Source organism: Tauraco erythrolophus, chromosome 7, assembly GCF_009769465.1.
Source record: "Tauraco erythrolophus isolate bTauEry1 chromosome 7, bTauEry1.pri, whole genome shotgun sequence".
NCBI lineage: Eukaryota > Metazoa > Chordata > Aves > Musophagiformes > Musophagidae > Tauraco > Tauraco erythrolophus.
In genome coordinates this window covers 7,164,295-7,180,467 of record NC_141471.1, presented here as the reverse complement: position 1 = coordinate 7,180,467, position 16,173 = coordinate 7,164,295, and the positions used below count along the sequence as shown (strand labels likewise).

The window sequence follows — 16,173 nt, the reverse complement described above, 5'->3', positions numbered from 1 at the left end:
CTTCTGTATTGTTTTCCATGTGAAGACTATGTGGAGATGTGGGCAGGACGGGAAGGATAACATGCTCAAGCGTATCCCCAAGAGATCAGGATTTTGAGGTGTACTAGAGCCTGACTGCTTCATGCTTCCGAGAACTAGTGTTCACAGGGAAGTCCTTTTCTTTTGAGAACGACACAACCTTACAAGCTCTGATTCAGAAACTGGGGAAGGTTAATTCTTTAAAAAATGAAAGGATTTGGTTACATTTCTTTAGCAGCAAAACAAGCTAGCTAGTCCTTTTAACTTTCAGTCATGTTTAAAATAATCGAACAGTCCCTTTGAATTTGTATAAATCATGAACCTAAAAGCTGGAGAGGAAACGAGACCCTCTTGGTGTTTTTTTATACAACTGTTGCTATAGTGAATGAACTAGAACATAGCACAATCTTCAAATGTGAACCTATATCCATAAACTGGACACTTGTGATAATTATGTTCATTACAGATTTAATCAATGTCGTGATTTGAGGGGGTATAACTTTTATGGATAATATCAAAGAGGAATAAATTTGAGGTTAGCAAGCATACTTTTTCTGTGTCAGCTGTGTCGGCTGCTTCATCATAGCTTTCACATAGAATATTCACATAAAGCAAAAGCAGATCTGGTTTTGCAAAGCTTTTTTCTAAGCTTTTTAACCATGTTAGAAGTGAAAGACTTAAGGTTTTTGTTTGGGGTGTGTGGCTTTTGTTCTGTTTTGAATACCAGCTACCTGTTTATACTGCGTATTTTTCTAGTAACTGGGGAAACCCTTCTGTTGGTGTCTGGTATGCTGAATTAACAGCAAAGATTTGTTCAGTTGTTCATTCTTTTTGCAGGTAAAGAAAGCCTTTTTTGCCTTGGTGGCAAATGGTGTGAGAGCAGCTCCACTGTGGGAGAGTAAAAAACAGAGTTTTGTAGGTAAGTAGTTCTAACATTATTCAGGATTGCTTGAATTTCCAGAAGTTGCAGAAGGTGGTCTGGGGTTAGCCATGGTTTTAACATCCTAGAGATATACTGGCAAAGAGGGTTTCTTCATCCTCCCTGTGAGGAGTGGAATGTTGCCAGCTTTCATAGTGTTGCTGTGCTTGGAAAATCATGATGATTCTTTTAGGTCCTGACCTTCTGAAATTTGGTCTCTAATATGTGCACTTCGCTGTGTATTTAAAAATAAACTGTCACAAAAGGGAATTTGAGAACAGGAACTATAGAAAGAAGAATTTAGTGTTACAGTATTCTAACATACATGTGATATGAGCACGTCTTTCTCTGCACGTTCTCGGCGAGGTGCACTGAGAAATCTTTGAATACCGGAACTAATGCTACAGAGATGTCCCATGTTGGGAGGAAAACATTAGATCTAGGTATTGCTTTTTTAAGTCATGTAATTAATTGCCACAACAATAATCTTCCAAAATTAGATCTCTGTTGCAGTTAGAAAACAGGCTCAACAGTTACAAATATTATTATATGTACTTCTTGGGGCCTGGAATGTAGATTGGAGATTCTTGGAAAGGAATGGTAGATAGTTTATAGAGCATTTGTGGAAGTATTTTAAATCTAAGGGGGCAGGAGCAGAAGTTTCATGCAATACATCATAGGAATGCTGTGTATCTTTTTTTATATTTCATTTTCTGTCTGTAACTAAGGTCTAGGGATTTAAAGGTGACCTCTGAATTAATTTTTCCCTTCCCTGTTTCTTAGTTTCTTCAGTTTAGATGTAGGAGTAGTAAACAGTGGAGCAATTACATCTTCTCAAATTTAGAACTTGAAAGCTCAAAAGATTAATGTTTTCAGGTAACTAAACTAATCATCAGTATTATATTACATAGTTTGGTGTTGGTGGTTGAAATGCATATACTATGGTTGTACTATCCTTTTTTTCTAAAAGGAAAAAAGTCAAGTTTCAATACAAATGTTGAGAATTACCATGGAGATGATTGAATGAAGTTGTTTAAGTAATATTCAAGAAAATCCATTATACTGGTCCTTCATTTGAGTCTGAAAGTCTGCCTGTCTTGGCCAGTACATAATGAGAATGTGTCTTACTCAAAGAGAATGAAAGACAAGGATTGATCTCCAACCTTTAAAGATACTCTAAACTCCCTCTTTTTTTCTTGTGCTTTTGGGGGTGGATGCAGTCTGGATTCAAGGTTTTCTCTGAGTTAGGTTGAAGGAAGAGGAGAAGCACATAGGTTATCATTTTGAATATTAATTCAAACGTGTGTTTTTATTCTGAAGTATTGTATCAATGTGAAAGTGAATATACATAATTTTGGAGTTCCACTGTTGATTAGTCCCTATATAAATAATACGTTATGTGGATGTAATGCTTAATAAACTATATATTGTGAATATAAATAGAGAAAATAGCTGGAAGTTCTGTGTGTTAAGTATATATCTGAAGAACTTTTTCTATATATTGCTTGTTACAGGAATGTTAACAATTACAGATTTCATTAACATACTGCATAGATACTATAAGTCTCCAATGGTAAGTATGATGTTCAGCCATACTTTTAGCATTTGCCATACTGTACAGACACTGAAATATCAAAGATTGATAATGATTGTTATTTGTATTTAAGTCTTTGCAAGCTTAGATGGGTGTACTCGCTGTGGGGTGTGGTGGTGTGTGTTAGTGGTTTGGGTTTTTTTTTAAAGAAAAGATAGTTCTGTAAGCAAGGTAATAAAATGGTATCTGGATACCTGGGATCAGTTCCTAGCTTTAGCCATGAAGGTCCTATGAGCTTGGGCAGGTAATGTCATCTGTCTGCTTCAGTTACACGTGTATAAACACGAGGAATTTCCTTAATGAGTGATACTATTAATTATGTTTTGTGTGATGCTTACCAAAATGATAGCCTTTGTTTTGGATACGAGGCTCTGCTTAGTGTTGTAACTAATCAATAGTGCGTTTGGGATGAAGGACCTGACTTAACATACTTAGTGAAAACTAGATGTGATATAAAAAGTATGAAGGAAAGTACTTGATTATTGATCACTGTATTTGTTTGTGTTCAGGTTGTTTCAAAGCACATGATTTCAGTAGTAATCAGAGCTCTAGATAAATATCAACCAAAAAGCATTTGTGGGGATATCTTTAAGTTACATGAAAAAGTTCATTGCATTTAAAAATCAAGTACGTAGCTATGCGTGGCTCACGCGTTTATATAACCATCTTTGTCGCCTGATTACGATAGAGCTATTCTAGAAGGAGTATGCAGAGCTAAGCAGAATCCTAGCTTACAGAGGCTCGGGTACATTAAAAGGTTAGTCTGTTCTTGCAGTGATGGTGCAGAATAAACAAGCTAAACTAGTTAAATATATGCAAATATTTTAGTTACATGGCTGAATTGCGCAATCCGTTGGAGATCTGTTGACTTCAATTAACTGCAATTTAAAATTCCCATTGGCAGTCAGTTGATGAAATTCTCTAGCTTGCATGTTCATACAAACATTTACATCCCTTTCTTGGTGCTGTCAAATCACAATTCCCCCTCCAGCAATTAAAACATACCTACTGTATTTTACTAGCTGAAAAATCAAGAACAGTTGGATGAAGCAGACATCTGATGTATTAGGCTTCCGGAATCTCATGTTAATTTTTAAAATTCATAGTGACATTCTTGTCAGATGCCAATAGTGTGGTGCATTGTCATTTCTTCATGTTAAAGAATCCTTTCCCCACCCCCCTGGGCATTTACAAGGGGTAGGGGGAGAAGTAAATGAAAAGCGATTGCACACTGGTAACTTCCTTAAAATTTCCATATTGTAATGACCTTCAACCTCAATACAACCAATTTTTCTATGTAACTTTACCTAAAGTCTGACTGTTGTCACTACTGTTTACATTGTCCAAGATGCTATTGCATAGGTTGTGCTTAAAATGACAACAGTAGGAGGAATAGCTGAGAAGTGATAACATTTGGCTTAAGTGAATGATGCACTTCTATTAAAAAAAAAAAAAAAAAAAAATTACCAGGAAATGTTATTCTGGACAGTTCTTACTCTGTTAGATTGCCTGCAGTGAAATGTAAGGAAATTATTCAGATAGTTATAATATTGTTAATGATGCTGGGATTAAAATGAATACTTCAAGCTAAACTTTCTATCTACCGATTGTAGGTTCAGATTTATGAATTGGAGGAGCACAAGATAGAAACCTGGAGGGGTAAGAAAATTGACTACTTGGTTGATCACTTAATATATTCTAATCTTTTTCAGTATAGTGAATTTTTAATTGATCATAGACTTAGCTTGTGTCTCTCCACACATTTTTTGAATGAAAGCAGAAATAGTAAAAGCTTGTCCATTGGCTCCTGTTTCTGTTTGAAACAGTAGAGGGACTAGAGTGCTGTGGGCCATGCGCTGCTTTGCCAGTCATTCATGATTAGTACCTCCTCGCCCTTCAAGAAGGAAAGGAAGAAACTGGAGTAGGGCGGCATGTCTGGTTGTGGAGTTGATGAGTACGTGTGGGATGGAAATGTGTCTGAGCCGGGGTGGAACGAAGAGATGACCCTGCGTACCGAGTGCTGATGGACGAGCAGTAAGCTGTACCTGAAGGAATTGCGTGCTGCAACTGGAAATGCACAGAGCATGCTGGGAATGAACGGAAGTGCTGAATGCAGGGAGAAAGCTTTATGTGAAAAATAGACTGTGTGGCATCATGGAATAGTATCTAGCAGTGCTCGGTGCAGCAGACCCTCTCGGAGAAGGAGCTGGCACGGAATGATTTGCTGCTGTTGCAGTGACCCCTGGTGGTAAACGGTTTAGTCCTGCGCTCGAAGCTGGTGTCTTTTTCATGTCAACACGGAGGAATGTGCAGGGGTGGTAGAATAACTAAAGTAACTGTGTATTCCGCGTCGTTCTTCCACTGAATTTTGTGCGAATGAATTCATAAAATGCTTTCATAAAAAAGCTAATGTTTGCGTATAAAGTCATAACGGTCTGTTAATTTTCTACACACAGAACTTTATTTACAAGAGACGTTTAAACCTCTAGTGAACATCTCCCCAGATGCAAGGTAGGATTTTGCTTTTCACTCTGCTTAACTTGAAATAAACTAAGTCTGTCTCAACGCTGAATTCTAAGACTTCTTTATATCATAAGAAACAATTTATATTGTAAACTGGAGTACAATAATGGACTCTTTTAATATAATCAAGAAGATGTGGCAGCTTTTTTTTATTGTGAGGATTTTTTTTTAATTATCCAAAGCAGAGAATTTTTACTTAAAACTTTTTGTCTTTTATCAGTGTAACTGTTCTGCTAAATGAGCTAAACGTAGGTCAAAATTAATTGCCCAAAATCTTAAATGGCTGAACTACAGAGTGAAGTTCTGATTCTTGCTTTCAGTTTGTGGAATAGGGCTGCTTGTGCCCTGTCAAAGGAAACTGGTGAAGGGAGCTCTAGTGATTACCTTGAAGTAATGGTGTGCTCTGTCCTCAGTGGAATTGCCGCTAAGCCATGAACACGTTGTTCAATTAAACCATAAGGAATGTGTTTGAATGGTAGCTGGTTGTAACGAATATGGTAAGACAACAGAACAGGATAACGGCTGTCAGTCAAAGGAGCAGCAAGAGAAGTATCGCAATAGAGAAAGTGCAGTAGGACGTGTCTAAAAGGATACAGCAAGTTGCCTTAAGACCTGATCCAGGCCTTGGGTTCCATGACAATCAGACTGCAGCACTTAGGAGCGGTGAAATGCTTACTCCAGGAGTGGAATCTACAGTGTAATGGTGGGAATCTTGACTCCTCGTATTACAAATGGGGATAGTTCATCTCTGTAATGGACTCAGAACGTAGAGTTCATTGTGTATGGGAAGAAGCCTACTCCAGCAAGTAGGTGTTTATCAAAGTTTTACTGTCTTTTTTACTTACTAATTTGCAATTGGTGGTCAGCTGTTTTACCATAGTCTTACTAGGACCAAGGGGAAAAAACAAGTTTTACTTGCCAGAAGGGCAGACTTGCACAGGTCGGAGTATTGCCGAATTGTAGTCTGCAATGTCTGAAGGAATGTTTTGGATCTCCTGAGAACAGCTTTTTGCCAATCCCCAATGATAATTCAGTGAATTGATTAGATTTTTTTTTTTTTGGCTTACTTGCATGTATGCGCTAATCCATAAAAATGCTCTTCCTAAAAAATTATATAGAAGTTTGGAATTGAGATGCATTAAGTGCAAGAACGCTCGGTTATTCACTGTTTGTCTCCTGAACAAAAGTATCCGTTCTGAGTGCAGGGATACTGAGCACAGCACTTCCTGGGAAAACAAATTACACCTGTGAAGAAATATGTCTTCTCTTCTTTCTAACACAGAAAGTCACTTTCCATCACATTTTCTTACTGGTTTTAGATGTTCATGAGCATACTGCTGTTGATCTGTTTTACGAGCTGTAAAAATCAGTTTGAAATCCCTTAAATTCTGTTTTCTATAACATTAAAGATAATGCAAATAGTCACTCATCATATGTATTTTAGTGGGACATGGGAGTTTGTAAATATGTGTATATATCGCTTCATAGTACCGATTGTCAGCTAGAATTCACTTTTTTAAAAAATAATGTTTTTCTCCTCAGCCTTTTTGATGCTGTATATTCATTGATCAAAAACAAAATCCACAGATTGCCAGTAATAGATCCTGTCAGTGGAAATGCACTTTATATACTTACCCATAAAAGAATCCTCAAGTTCCTCCAGCTTTTTGTAAGTATTTAAAGTTATACTTAAACTGATTCCTCCCCACTCCCATAGACATTTTTAATGTTAAATAATTTCAGTCTTAGTACAGAAACTTCTTGATAAACTTCCATATTGTGTCTGTGTGTCTTTTTTGATAAGGGAAATTAAAGCTTGATATAGGGCCGGTACATTACCTTTACTTTGGTTTAGTCATTTAAAGAAACCTAAACACCAAGGGCTTGTCTTGGCTATTTGAGTAATTTGCTGTTCTTTCTGGAAGATCTATTCAGCTTCAGAAGCTTGTTTACATGAATAGAGAAATTAATTGTTTCCCAGAGATGAGATATCATTACTCAGGGTAGCTGACATTAGTCACAGGAAGGAATCGGAGGCCAAACACAGCAAGAGGATTGAAAATAAGCATCCAGCATATATGTTTTGCTGTCTTCGCTCTCCAGTTTCAGTGGGAATGACATAGCTTAGGATCAAAAGCTTTTAGTGACGGGTTACTACAAAAATAAATAAATGAGCAAAACCCTTAGTTACATAGTCTTAATTCAGAGGTTTTGAACAGAACTAGTGCATCTGGATCTGAGCTTGTTTTGGCTTTGCGTTAATCTAGTAGAGATCACTGTAACGGTCCGAAACAACCGTTCGGAGTCTGTAGGTGGGTGAGTGAATACGTGTTTCCTAATGTACATACCAGTCACGTGGAAACGCGATAGGTACGGAGAACTGCACTGTAAACACATTCATTCTGACTTTCCTAGATGTCAGAGATGCCAAAGCCTGCCTTTATGAAGAAGAATCTGGATGAACTTGGGATAGGAACTTACCACAACATTGCCTTCATACATCCGGACACTCCTATCATTAAAGCCTTGAATATATTTGTAGAGAGAAGGATATCAGCATTACCTGTTGTGGATGAGTCAGGTGTGTGTTGGGCCTTCTGTATAGAGAAGTGTGGTTAGATAAAGGGTGCTGAACCCTGGGTTGGTGGTGAGGGGATGGGGTGGGAAGAGGAGAAAGAATTAAAAAAAATATTATTTTTTTTTTTTAAAAAAAAGGTGGGGAGGAGAAAGGGACTATAAAGAAATACTTATGCAAGATGTAGGTTGACAGGCTTGGAAGAACTTCATGGTTTCGTAGGTTGGTTGGGGTTTTTTCCATCTTTCCTTCTTGACCTGTCTTTTCTTTCTGTGTAATTACAACAAATGAAAGCAGGAAGCAAGAAAACTAATATTGTATTTTAAGACTTTGTTAACTTTTGGTTTTCTTTTTAGGAAAAGTTGTAGATATTTATTCCAAATTCGATGTAATAGTAAGTATATCTCTTAAATTCTATTAAACATTTTATATGCAGTAACCATTTGCAACTTGTTAATATGTCAATTTTGGGAATTTTGTTCCTTAGGCTTTAGTTAACAAACTGAATAAAAAGGATTCAATTCACCCTGCACAGCATTTTCGTAATTATTTTATTTAAGCTGTCCTTGGTAATGCTGCTTGCACACAGGCATCTACTGCTCTGGATGTTACCCAAGATCAGATCTGGCTGTACTCTTACAAAAAGAGGCCATAGGCTTTTTATGTTTGTTTCTATTTTTGAGATAGGATTTTCTTTTCCCAGCCACTGCCATTCCACGGTCTGTTTCCAAAGAGAACGCAGATTTCTCCACGCAGTCTGGGCACTTTATACAACTTGACCTTCTCAGGGAATTAAAACTACTTGGCTCGTTCTTTGTGTGAGTCTCTGGCTCCAGAGTGTTGCATCTGTATTCGTTCTGGTTTAGAGCTAATTCAGGCCGCTGTTCCTGGTTTTCCCTTGGGAGTACAACAGCGTACTCAGGTTCATGCCGTGATTTGCCAGCCTTGGAAAGCAACGGCTCTTCTATTCTTGTGGTCTTCAGAAACTTGAAAAACACATTTAGTTTTTTATCCCTGTCCCTTCCCAGCTGTGTATACCTGCCTTCTAACTGGAACTTCTGATAACTACATTATTTTTTAGAGATCTAAGTGCCAAAGTTGCTTATTCTACCAGCCTGCTAGTGCTCGTGAAAAATCCAGATGTCTGAAATGCTGCGTGGAATGCTTTCAGAAATATGGAGAACAGTCCCAAATGGAAATACGTTAGGCTTATAAATATCTCTCACTGCAAACCGTGCTCTTAATACTGAACGTTTCATGATGTCACCATTCTTGCCTGTCTTTTCTAGGCGTTTGTCGTTTTGTCCTTCGGGATTCTCTGCTGTGTGAGATTCTGTTCTGCCACTAAAAGTTGGCCAGGGCATAGGGAGTAGCTGTAGCGAGAGTGATCTAATGTATCAGAGACAATGGAATTTCACAGCTGGTGGGTTCAGTGTTTCAATTTATTTTGTAACTGCATTAGAATTTGAGGCAGGACATGTTTTCTGTATTTCCCGGTCTTTTTCAGAAAGACACCAAAAGGAAGAGAGTTCCTTATCTTTTTCACCTTTTTTTTTATTGTAATTGATGAGGCAACAAAAATTACAGCATTTTTGGAGGTGCTGGACCATTTATTTAGAAAAATTGTGTATTGGGATCAGGAAAAAAAGAAAAGCCACCATAAAAGCTTTAGGATAAAATTGTTTGCTCCCAGCTAGTAACAGGAGAAAGAGTTAGGGCATCTATTATTTGAGATTTTCCTCACACATACTAATTTGCTTATTAAACTGGGGGGAAAAAGATTCTATTCTTAAGAGATAATCATCTCTGAGGCTTCCAGTTTTTCATCAGTTCTGCTTCAACCTGATCTTCAAACTTTAAAAGAAGGAAAAAAAAAAATCTGAAATATATAATCAGGTCCTCCAATAAACATAGAATTTGCAAGATTCAACTGATGATTTTTAACTTTAAACCATGTGGCTAATATGTTTAGTTAAATCAATGGTTTAAGCTATGCCTGTATATACAGCTGGCTAAGTTGATAGATTTCTTCTGTGTTATCAGAGTTCTGAATTCATTTGCAAGTTCTTCATGAGAGAAACCTGGGAATGGTTTGATGGTGTAGAAGTAGCTTTATATTGCAGTGATTATTGCATGGAGGATGACTTCAGTTTGTAGAGGCTTTTGATGTTCTCCTAATGTCCTTCACTAGGAATTAGTTAACTAAAACTGCTTTTATCTTCATGGTCCTCTCAAACCTATCTTGTCATGTTCAGTGTAATTCGATCCAAAAACCTGGCCAATCACAGTTTATTCTAGCCAAAAATTAATTTCACTTTATTGCTTGGTGCAGTGTTTTCATTTTAAAGTTCTGTCTTTATTCTTCCTTCAGTGCTTCAGTACACGAAATCAATAGGCCAGAATGTGCCAACACTATCAAAATATCTCAATGGTCTCACCTACAAAGAAAGCCTTTTGTGTTCTGGACAAAGTCTTCCTTGCTACGAGCATGGTCCTATTAAAATGCAAGTTCAGAATGTCAGTTTTCAAACTCTTTTAATCTTCTTACTTTTAGTGGTGGTGATGGGTTTTCATTTATATTGTTTTTATAGTACTTAACCAAAATATATATCGACACACACACACAGTTATCAAATGGCAGTGCCAGCACAGTCCAGGAGAGGGAGTTTGAGCCCACAAATAAGGAAGGTGACGAAAACCTTTAATTTGCTCTCTGCTTAGAACTCCACTAAGATCTGCTTCATGGGTGATGTTCAGAGCAGTTGGTGTCCTCCCCTAGCCTGTGAAAAACAAACAACAAAAACTGTACGTTCTGAAGTCTGTAGAACTTCATCTTTACACTTTCTGCTCATTGCAAAAGCAGGATGGGTGATGTCAAGCCAAATATCAGATAGCAAAGTAAGATTTTCATTGGCCTAATGCGTATCACAAAACAGTTAACCCAGTCTGTCATATGGTGTTTAACACAGTGACATGCTTGACTGTTCCGAAAAACTGAACCTGAAGAGCATCTGCGTTGTTTAATATTCTTAGATTAGGCTCGGTTTACCCCAGAAATGTGTATCTACTTGATGCCAAAGAGTACTTTATTACTGAGGTGTGTGACGTGCCTTGGGGTTTGTTTGTTTCGTTTTTTTCCAGAATCTTGCTGCTGAAAAAACATATAATAACCTAGATATCACGGTGACGCAAGCCCTACAGCACCGTTCTCAGTATTTTGAAGGTGTTGTAAAGTGTAGTATGCTGGAAACACTGGAGACCATTGTGGATAGAATAGTGAAGGCTGAGGTGCGTTCACTTCTTATTTTTCCCTTCACTGTAAGTTAAAAGTTGTATCACCAAACTAATAAATAGTACAAATTCATCCTTTCTAAGTTATTTTGCTTATTTGGTGGAAGTATTTTTTTCACAATTACGTGTCTTAAGTATCAGTTTGCTTTATAGACTCAGCTTATAGATGCTCATAGGGATGTGCAAAATACCGTACAGCACGTCTGTAATAATACTTGGTTATTTGTGTTTCTGTTTTATGACATTAATGAACCGAATGCAAAGCTTTTCTGAAAGAATCAAGTTTCTTCCAAGCCTGCTATAAGTTTTGCAGACACATGATTCTTTAAACTGCAGCTTATAGTCAGGTTGATTAGCCTGTCGTTCAGGAAATTTAATGGGTGCCATTAGTTAACACGTATGGTCCTGCACTGCTTTCATACAAACACTGTGAAATGGGGCCAGAAAACAAATTCTTGTGAGTAAGCCTTCACTAACTGCTCTTATGAACGATTTATCTGTGCCCCTTCCATTTCTTTTGGAGCTGTTTATCTTGTTTATTAGTACTGGGAACTTACACGTGGAGGTGAATAAGAATGTAGGCCTTCCTCCTCCGTTACGCCTCTCTGCCGAAGAAAATCAGTATTACCAGTTTCAGTTGTCTCTGTGGTGCGATCAGCTCCACTTAGATGCTTTAATTTCTTCAATTACAAGACACTTTTTTTTCATCTTCAAGGCTGTAGCCACACATACTTGATATGAGTAAAACTTCCACTTTGTTAATATCCCCTTAGAACCTTCATTAGACAATTTTTACTTGCAACTTTCTGCATCTGCTTGAGCTTCTTCCTGAAATGGGATAATTTTAGCATTGCTGATATACAAATTTCAAATTTGGATAATTTTATTACTATCTTAAGAAGCTTTAGACATTTGGGGTTGAAGAACAACTCCTACCCTTTGGTTCAGTCTAAACATAGTGAGATGATATGTAAAAATGAGTCAGTCAAAACTGCAGGCTATTTTTAGCTGCCAGACAAGTGCTTGATCTTACTGGAAATTAAACAAATGAAACAATTACATTGTCCGTTTTTTCTGGAATTCATTACACTGAGAGAAGAATAAAATTATTAAATATGTGCGTATACAAAAACTAATGACACCATCTAAGATATCACCAACATAGTTGAATCAAAAAGAAAATGCAACAATATTTTCTCTCCCTTCCTGTCTTTTTTCCTTTCTTCCTTGTGTCAGATGGGTATGACTGTTCAAACAATTCAGAGCTGCTCTTTTCTTGTATGTGACCAGCAACAAAGTGGTCAACCTCAACCATAAATTAACGTATCTATTAAATCAAGACTGCTGCAGCCTTCTTGCTATCACCTCTGAGAAGATGAGAAAAAATTCTGTTTGCTTTCTTCACCATTGTATCTGATTATTTGAACTGAAAACAGCAAAGAGAGAGAATTCACTGTGGTAAAAAGTAAACACGTAGTAGGCTCTCAGCATTGACAAACACCCCTTTTAGGATCACTTACTTACAAGCTGGTTCAGCTTTTGTTGTTTAGGTGATACAGCTCTGCCTGCTCTGGCCCATCAGCCGCAGGATAATGGAGTATCCCACAATTAGGAGAAAAGTTTTGCAGTATAAAATGTTTCCTAGAATAGATTTGTAATGATAAAATAATTATTTAAAACCAACAATTTTACTGTTTATATATCTTTCCTCCGAGTTGTATCCTTGTGTTTATTAACTCTACAGTGAGTTTCATAGAGAAGTTGAATCTTTTTTTCTATCATCATGCAAAACAAGGCTTTTAAAACAAATCTGGCACTCGGTTTCAGTTGTGTAGCCCTACAAGAAAAACTAGGTTGAAAGCAACTTGGACATGTCAAGATACAGGTTTTAGTGCTGTGCCTCTCTCTGAGTAAGTATTTTTTCAGAAGGAAGCCCCATTTTATTACTGAATCTTATGTTTTGAGATGGCAGGCCGAGTTGGGCGGAGCCCGAGAGCTGGGGAAAAGTGTTGGATGTGAGTGCCACTTGTTGAGAGCAGAAGTATTTTGAAGACCTAGATCTTGGCTTAGCCGTCACTTCACATCTGACTTTGTGGCCGTGCCCGGTAGCTGTGTGCTGTTTAAACAGGCACTGGTTTTCTTTTATGTAGGATGAGCGTGTCTGTGCTGCTGTGTGAGACTGGTATTGCTAACATTTTGAACTACTTTTTCTTTCTCCTACTTGTCTTCATACTTCATTACTTCAAGATTTTTTTTTCCCTTTGCTTTAGCTAGTATTTCAAACTAGGCAAATATCTCAAAGTATTTTCCCTGCTTGCAGGTTCATCGTTTGGTGGTAGTGAATGAAGCAGATAGCATTGTGGGTATCATCTCCCTTTCTGACATACTACAAGCTTTGGTACTCACACCAGCAGGTATGGATGTTGCTCTCTGAGCTTTGTCGTAAGTTATTTGGTAGTGCATACACCCTGCTGGTTTTAATTTCTTTCACAATGACAAACTTTTGATTTTTTTCAACTTTTGTAACTGCCTGATCATAGTTCTTAAATACACTTTTCATTTCTCTTCATATCTTCTTTTTAGGAAAAAAAGGTCTTGATTAATGTTTTAACAGGAAAAACCAGGATGAAGTTTAATGTTGCATGCATAGACAACATCTACAACAGGGCGCCTTTCCCACTTTCCTAAATTCCTGTACTCTGGTCAAGTGCTCCTTGTGTGGATGCAGCTGTGCTTTCTATATCTTTGCAGAACCACCTCCTCAGAGCCCTGCAGTTGTCCAGCTACGCTGTGGGTTTTGGTTGGCACAACTGTGTCAGATGTCACCCTAGACCACCAGAATTATTCCATTAGAAATCTCTGGTGGTTAACTAAACATGATCAGGTTCCTTTTAACAAGAGTCTTCAACAATAGGTTTATTTCTGTCATTTTATGGTGGGGGGACAGTTTGGTTTTGTTGGTTTTTTAAGTTTGCCCAAGTTACTAACCTGCTATTTATGTTCTTAATTGTAACTTGACTTTGACCACATAACTGACTTCAGTGTCACAACAACTCAAGCAAAGCTTTCTTTTGGCTTTGTGAGGAAGACAAAAAAATGTCTTGAGTGTTACAGTTTTGCCTCAAAAAAACATCAGACTAAACAAACGGAGCTGGATACATCCTTCAAAAAAGAGTCTGAATGTGAGCTTAACTAGGATCTGTCACTTGCACTGACAGATAACAGGATAATGTAGAAAATCCTTCTCCTCTGTAGAGTTAAATAGTAAGGTTTCTCCTCTAAAAAGAAATAATCAGTGATACTGCTGGAAGTATTATGTCAGCGCCTCTAGTTCCTTTTGATGACCTGGAAAAGCAAGTAACCCAGCTTTCTGTGGAAGGTATGGATGAGCATGAGGAATCAGCCCACAGACTGATGGGCTTGCTATGTAGAAAGAGAACAGAGAGGTCTGTGTCCCTCCCAAGAGGGAGATGTAGAGACAGGCAGAGATGGTGCCTCTCCAGGCAGAGGAGGTAGTTTTCCCCATGGCTTGAGGGCAGAAGGATCCAAGGAGGGTAGGTCTTACTGTGAATGGAGCAAAGTTTAGGCAGCAAAGATAAATCTGGATACTGACAAACCAAGAGCTTTGTTATACTGGAATTACACGGACGCTCAAGTTGTCACTCTGTGAGCTGATATGACAGTGCTCTGTAATTAAAAAGGGCAGTTTCTGCTTCTGGCATTTAGCGTGTGGCAGCACCCCCTCTCATGAGAGCCCTCTGTGAGCTGCTTTGACTCCCTGACCCAACAGGAGGCAGAGTTTGGTCAGTCTGGCACACTACGCTGCCTCACAGAAGAGTCTGGCATGGAGCACAGGAGTCAGAGCAACAGAGCAGGCAGGGTTATGCCACTGGGTGAGGGGAGGGAAGGCATTCTTTAGGAGCAGTTAGGTGTTAGATTGCAGTTCCACAGACAACTGCCCAACTGTAGGTTGGGATTTGTCTCATGAAGCGAGGACGTCTGCAGTGCAGACCTGGTTTGTAGAGTCTGGAGTGTGATTTACCTCTTACAGTAGATGCGGAAGAATGGCCGGATGCATCATGCCCTGAAAGTGTCCACTTCACAGACTAGAAAGGAAAATGTGTTGACTGACAGGAGTTAAGACCAGCCTACGTTAGGGGAAAAATGTACCAGTTGTGATGAGAAAATTGGATGCGTTTAAGGAATTTCTCAGCGTTTGATTATACATTACAACTAGCAACTCCAGGTTGCTGGCAAGAGATTCTCGCTGTCTAGGGCTGGATGCTAGAAGCCAAACTCGCCATAGGGTTCAGTCGTTCCCCAGCATGTGGCCAGTCTGAGTGCTTGGAGAAGAGGCGGGATGCTATGCATTCCTGCCGAACAGGTCTCTCGGATCCCTACTGTAAGCAAAATCTGCCTCCGAGCCAGGAAAAATGGGTCCATCAACACAGTGTAGTTAAACCAAGTTCTTACATATTTTATCTGCAAGCAGGACTTCATTTTTTGAGGTTATTAGGATGATTAAGGCTGGCTTCTAAGCTGATGGACAGGTTTGGGGTGTGGCTTTTGGGTTGGGGGTTTTTTTAAAACAAATTTTTGTGCTGGGGAGAATCTTCAAAGCCACTTTTTGTAACCTCCCAGAAGAGTTACTAAATGAAGTGAGAAGCAATAATGGTCTCAAGGCCTTCCTCACTGTTTTACGTTAGCGTTTAGCAATCCTGCAGGATATTCTTTATAAATGGGATCCAGTGCTAAGATTCCGGAAACGTGGTCAGACAAAGCTGCAGCATTCGGAATGAGCTGTGCTTTTCCAACAGCCAAGTGCTGTGTGCATAAGGAAATCAGGCGTGCTCTCCTCTTCTGTTAACAGGTGCCAAACAGAAGGAGAATGAAAGTGAATGACTGCTGGGAATGTATTCGCGTTTGTAGGAGAACTTGAACAACGTTTCTGGGTCAAGTTTGTCTCAAGAACAGCGACTGCAACAGAACAGAGCAGGATGGTTGAGAATGTGTATCGGGACTTAGTGATGGATGACGAGTCTCTTCCCCCCAGTGATGTCGCAAAAAAAAAAAAAGCAGCATGACAAAAAGCTTATGTTAAAATGTAGGCTTGTATTTCCAAATGTCTTCAAAACATTTGCTGGAAGACTTCACATGATGTCCTTCATTAAAATGCACTGTATTCTGAAACTTGTCCATTTTTGTATTTGACAGAGGTCACTGGTCAGCAATGGATGGATGTGACATAAGGCA

The 16,173-nt window shown here is 38.6% G+C and overlaps 1 protein-coding gene across 4 annotated transcripts in view; it reads left to right on the top strand.

The window, feature by feature from the left end:
• The window catches only part of PRKAG2 (protein kinase AMP-activated non-catalytic subunit gamma 2), a 159,619-nt gene extending 143,763 nt beyond the window's left edge, over positions 1 to 15,856 (top strand). For all 4 annotated transcript variants that reach the window (XM_086615057.1, XM_086615055.1, XM_086615056.1 and 1 more), the window contains 10 exons: positions 856 to 937; positions 2,452 to 2,510; positions 4,145 to 4,190; positions 4,988 to 5,042; positions 6,597 to 6,723; positions 7,470 to 7,635; positions 7,986 to 8,023; positions 10,771 to 10,917; positions 13,241 to 13,334; positions 15,791 to 15,856. In XM_086615057.1, the coding sequence (XP_086471183.1) occupies positions 856 to 937; positions 2,452 to 2,510; positions 4,145 to 4,190; positions 4,988 to 5,042; positions 6,597 to 6,723; positions 7,470 to 7,635; positions 7,986 to 8,023; positions 10,771 to 10,917; positions 13,241 to 13,334; positions 15,791 to 15,822 (846 nt within the window). In that variant the 3' untranslated portion in view covers positions 15,823 to 15,856. The remainder of the gene's footprint in view (positions 1 to 855; positions 938 to 2,451; positions 2,511 to 4,144; positions 4,191 to 4,987; positions 5,043 to 6,596; positions 6,724 to 7,469; positions 7,636 to 7,985; positions 8,024 to 10,770; positions 10,918 to 13,240; positions 13,335 to 15,790) is intronic.
• Positions 15,857 to 16,173: the final 317 nt, after the last annotated feature.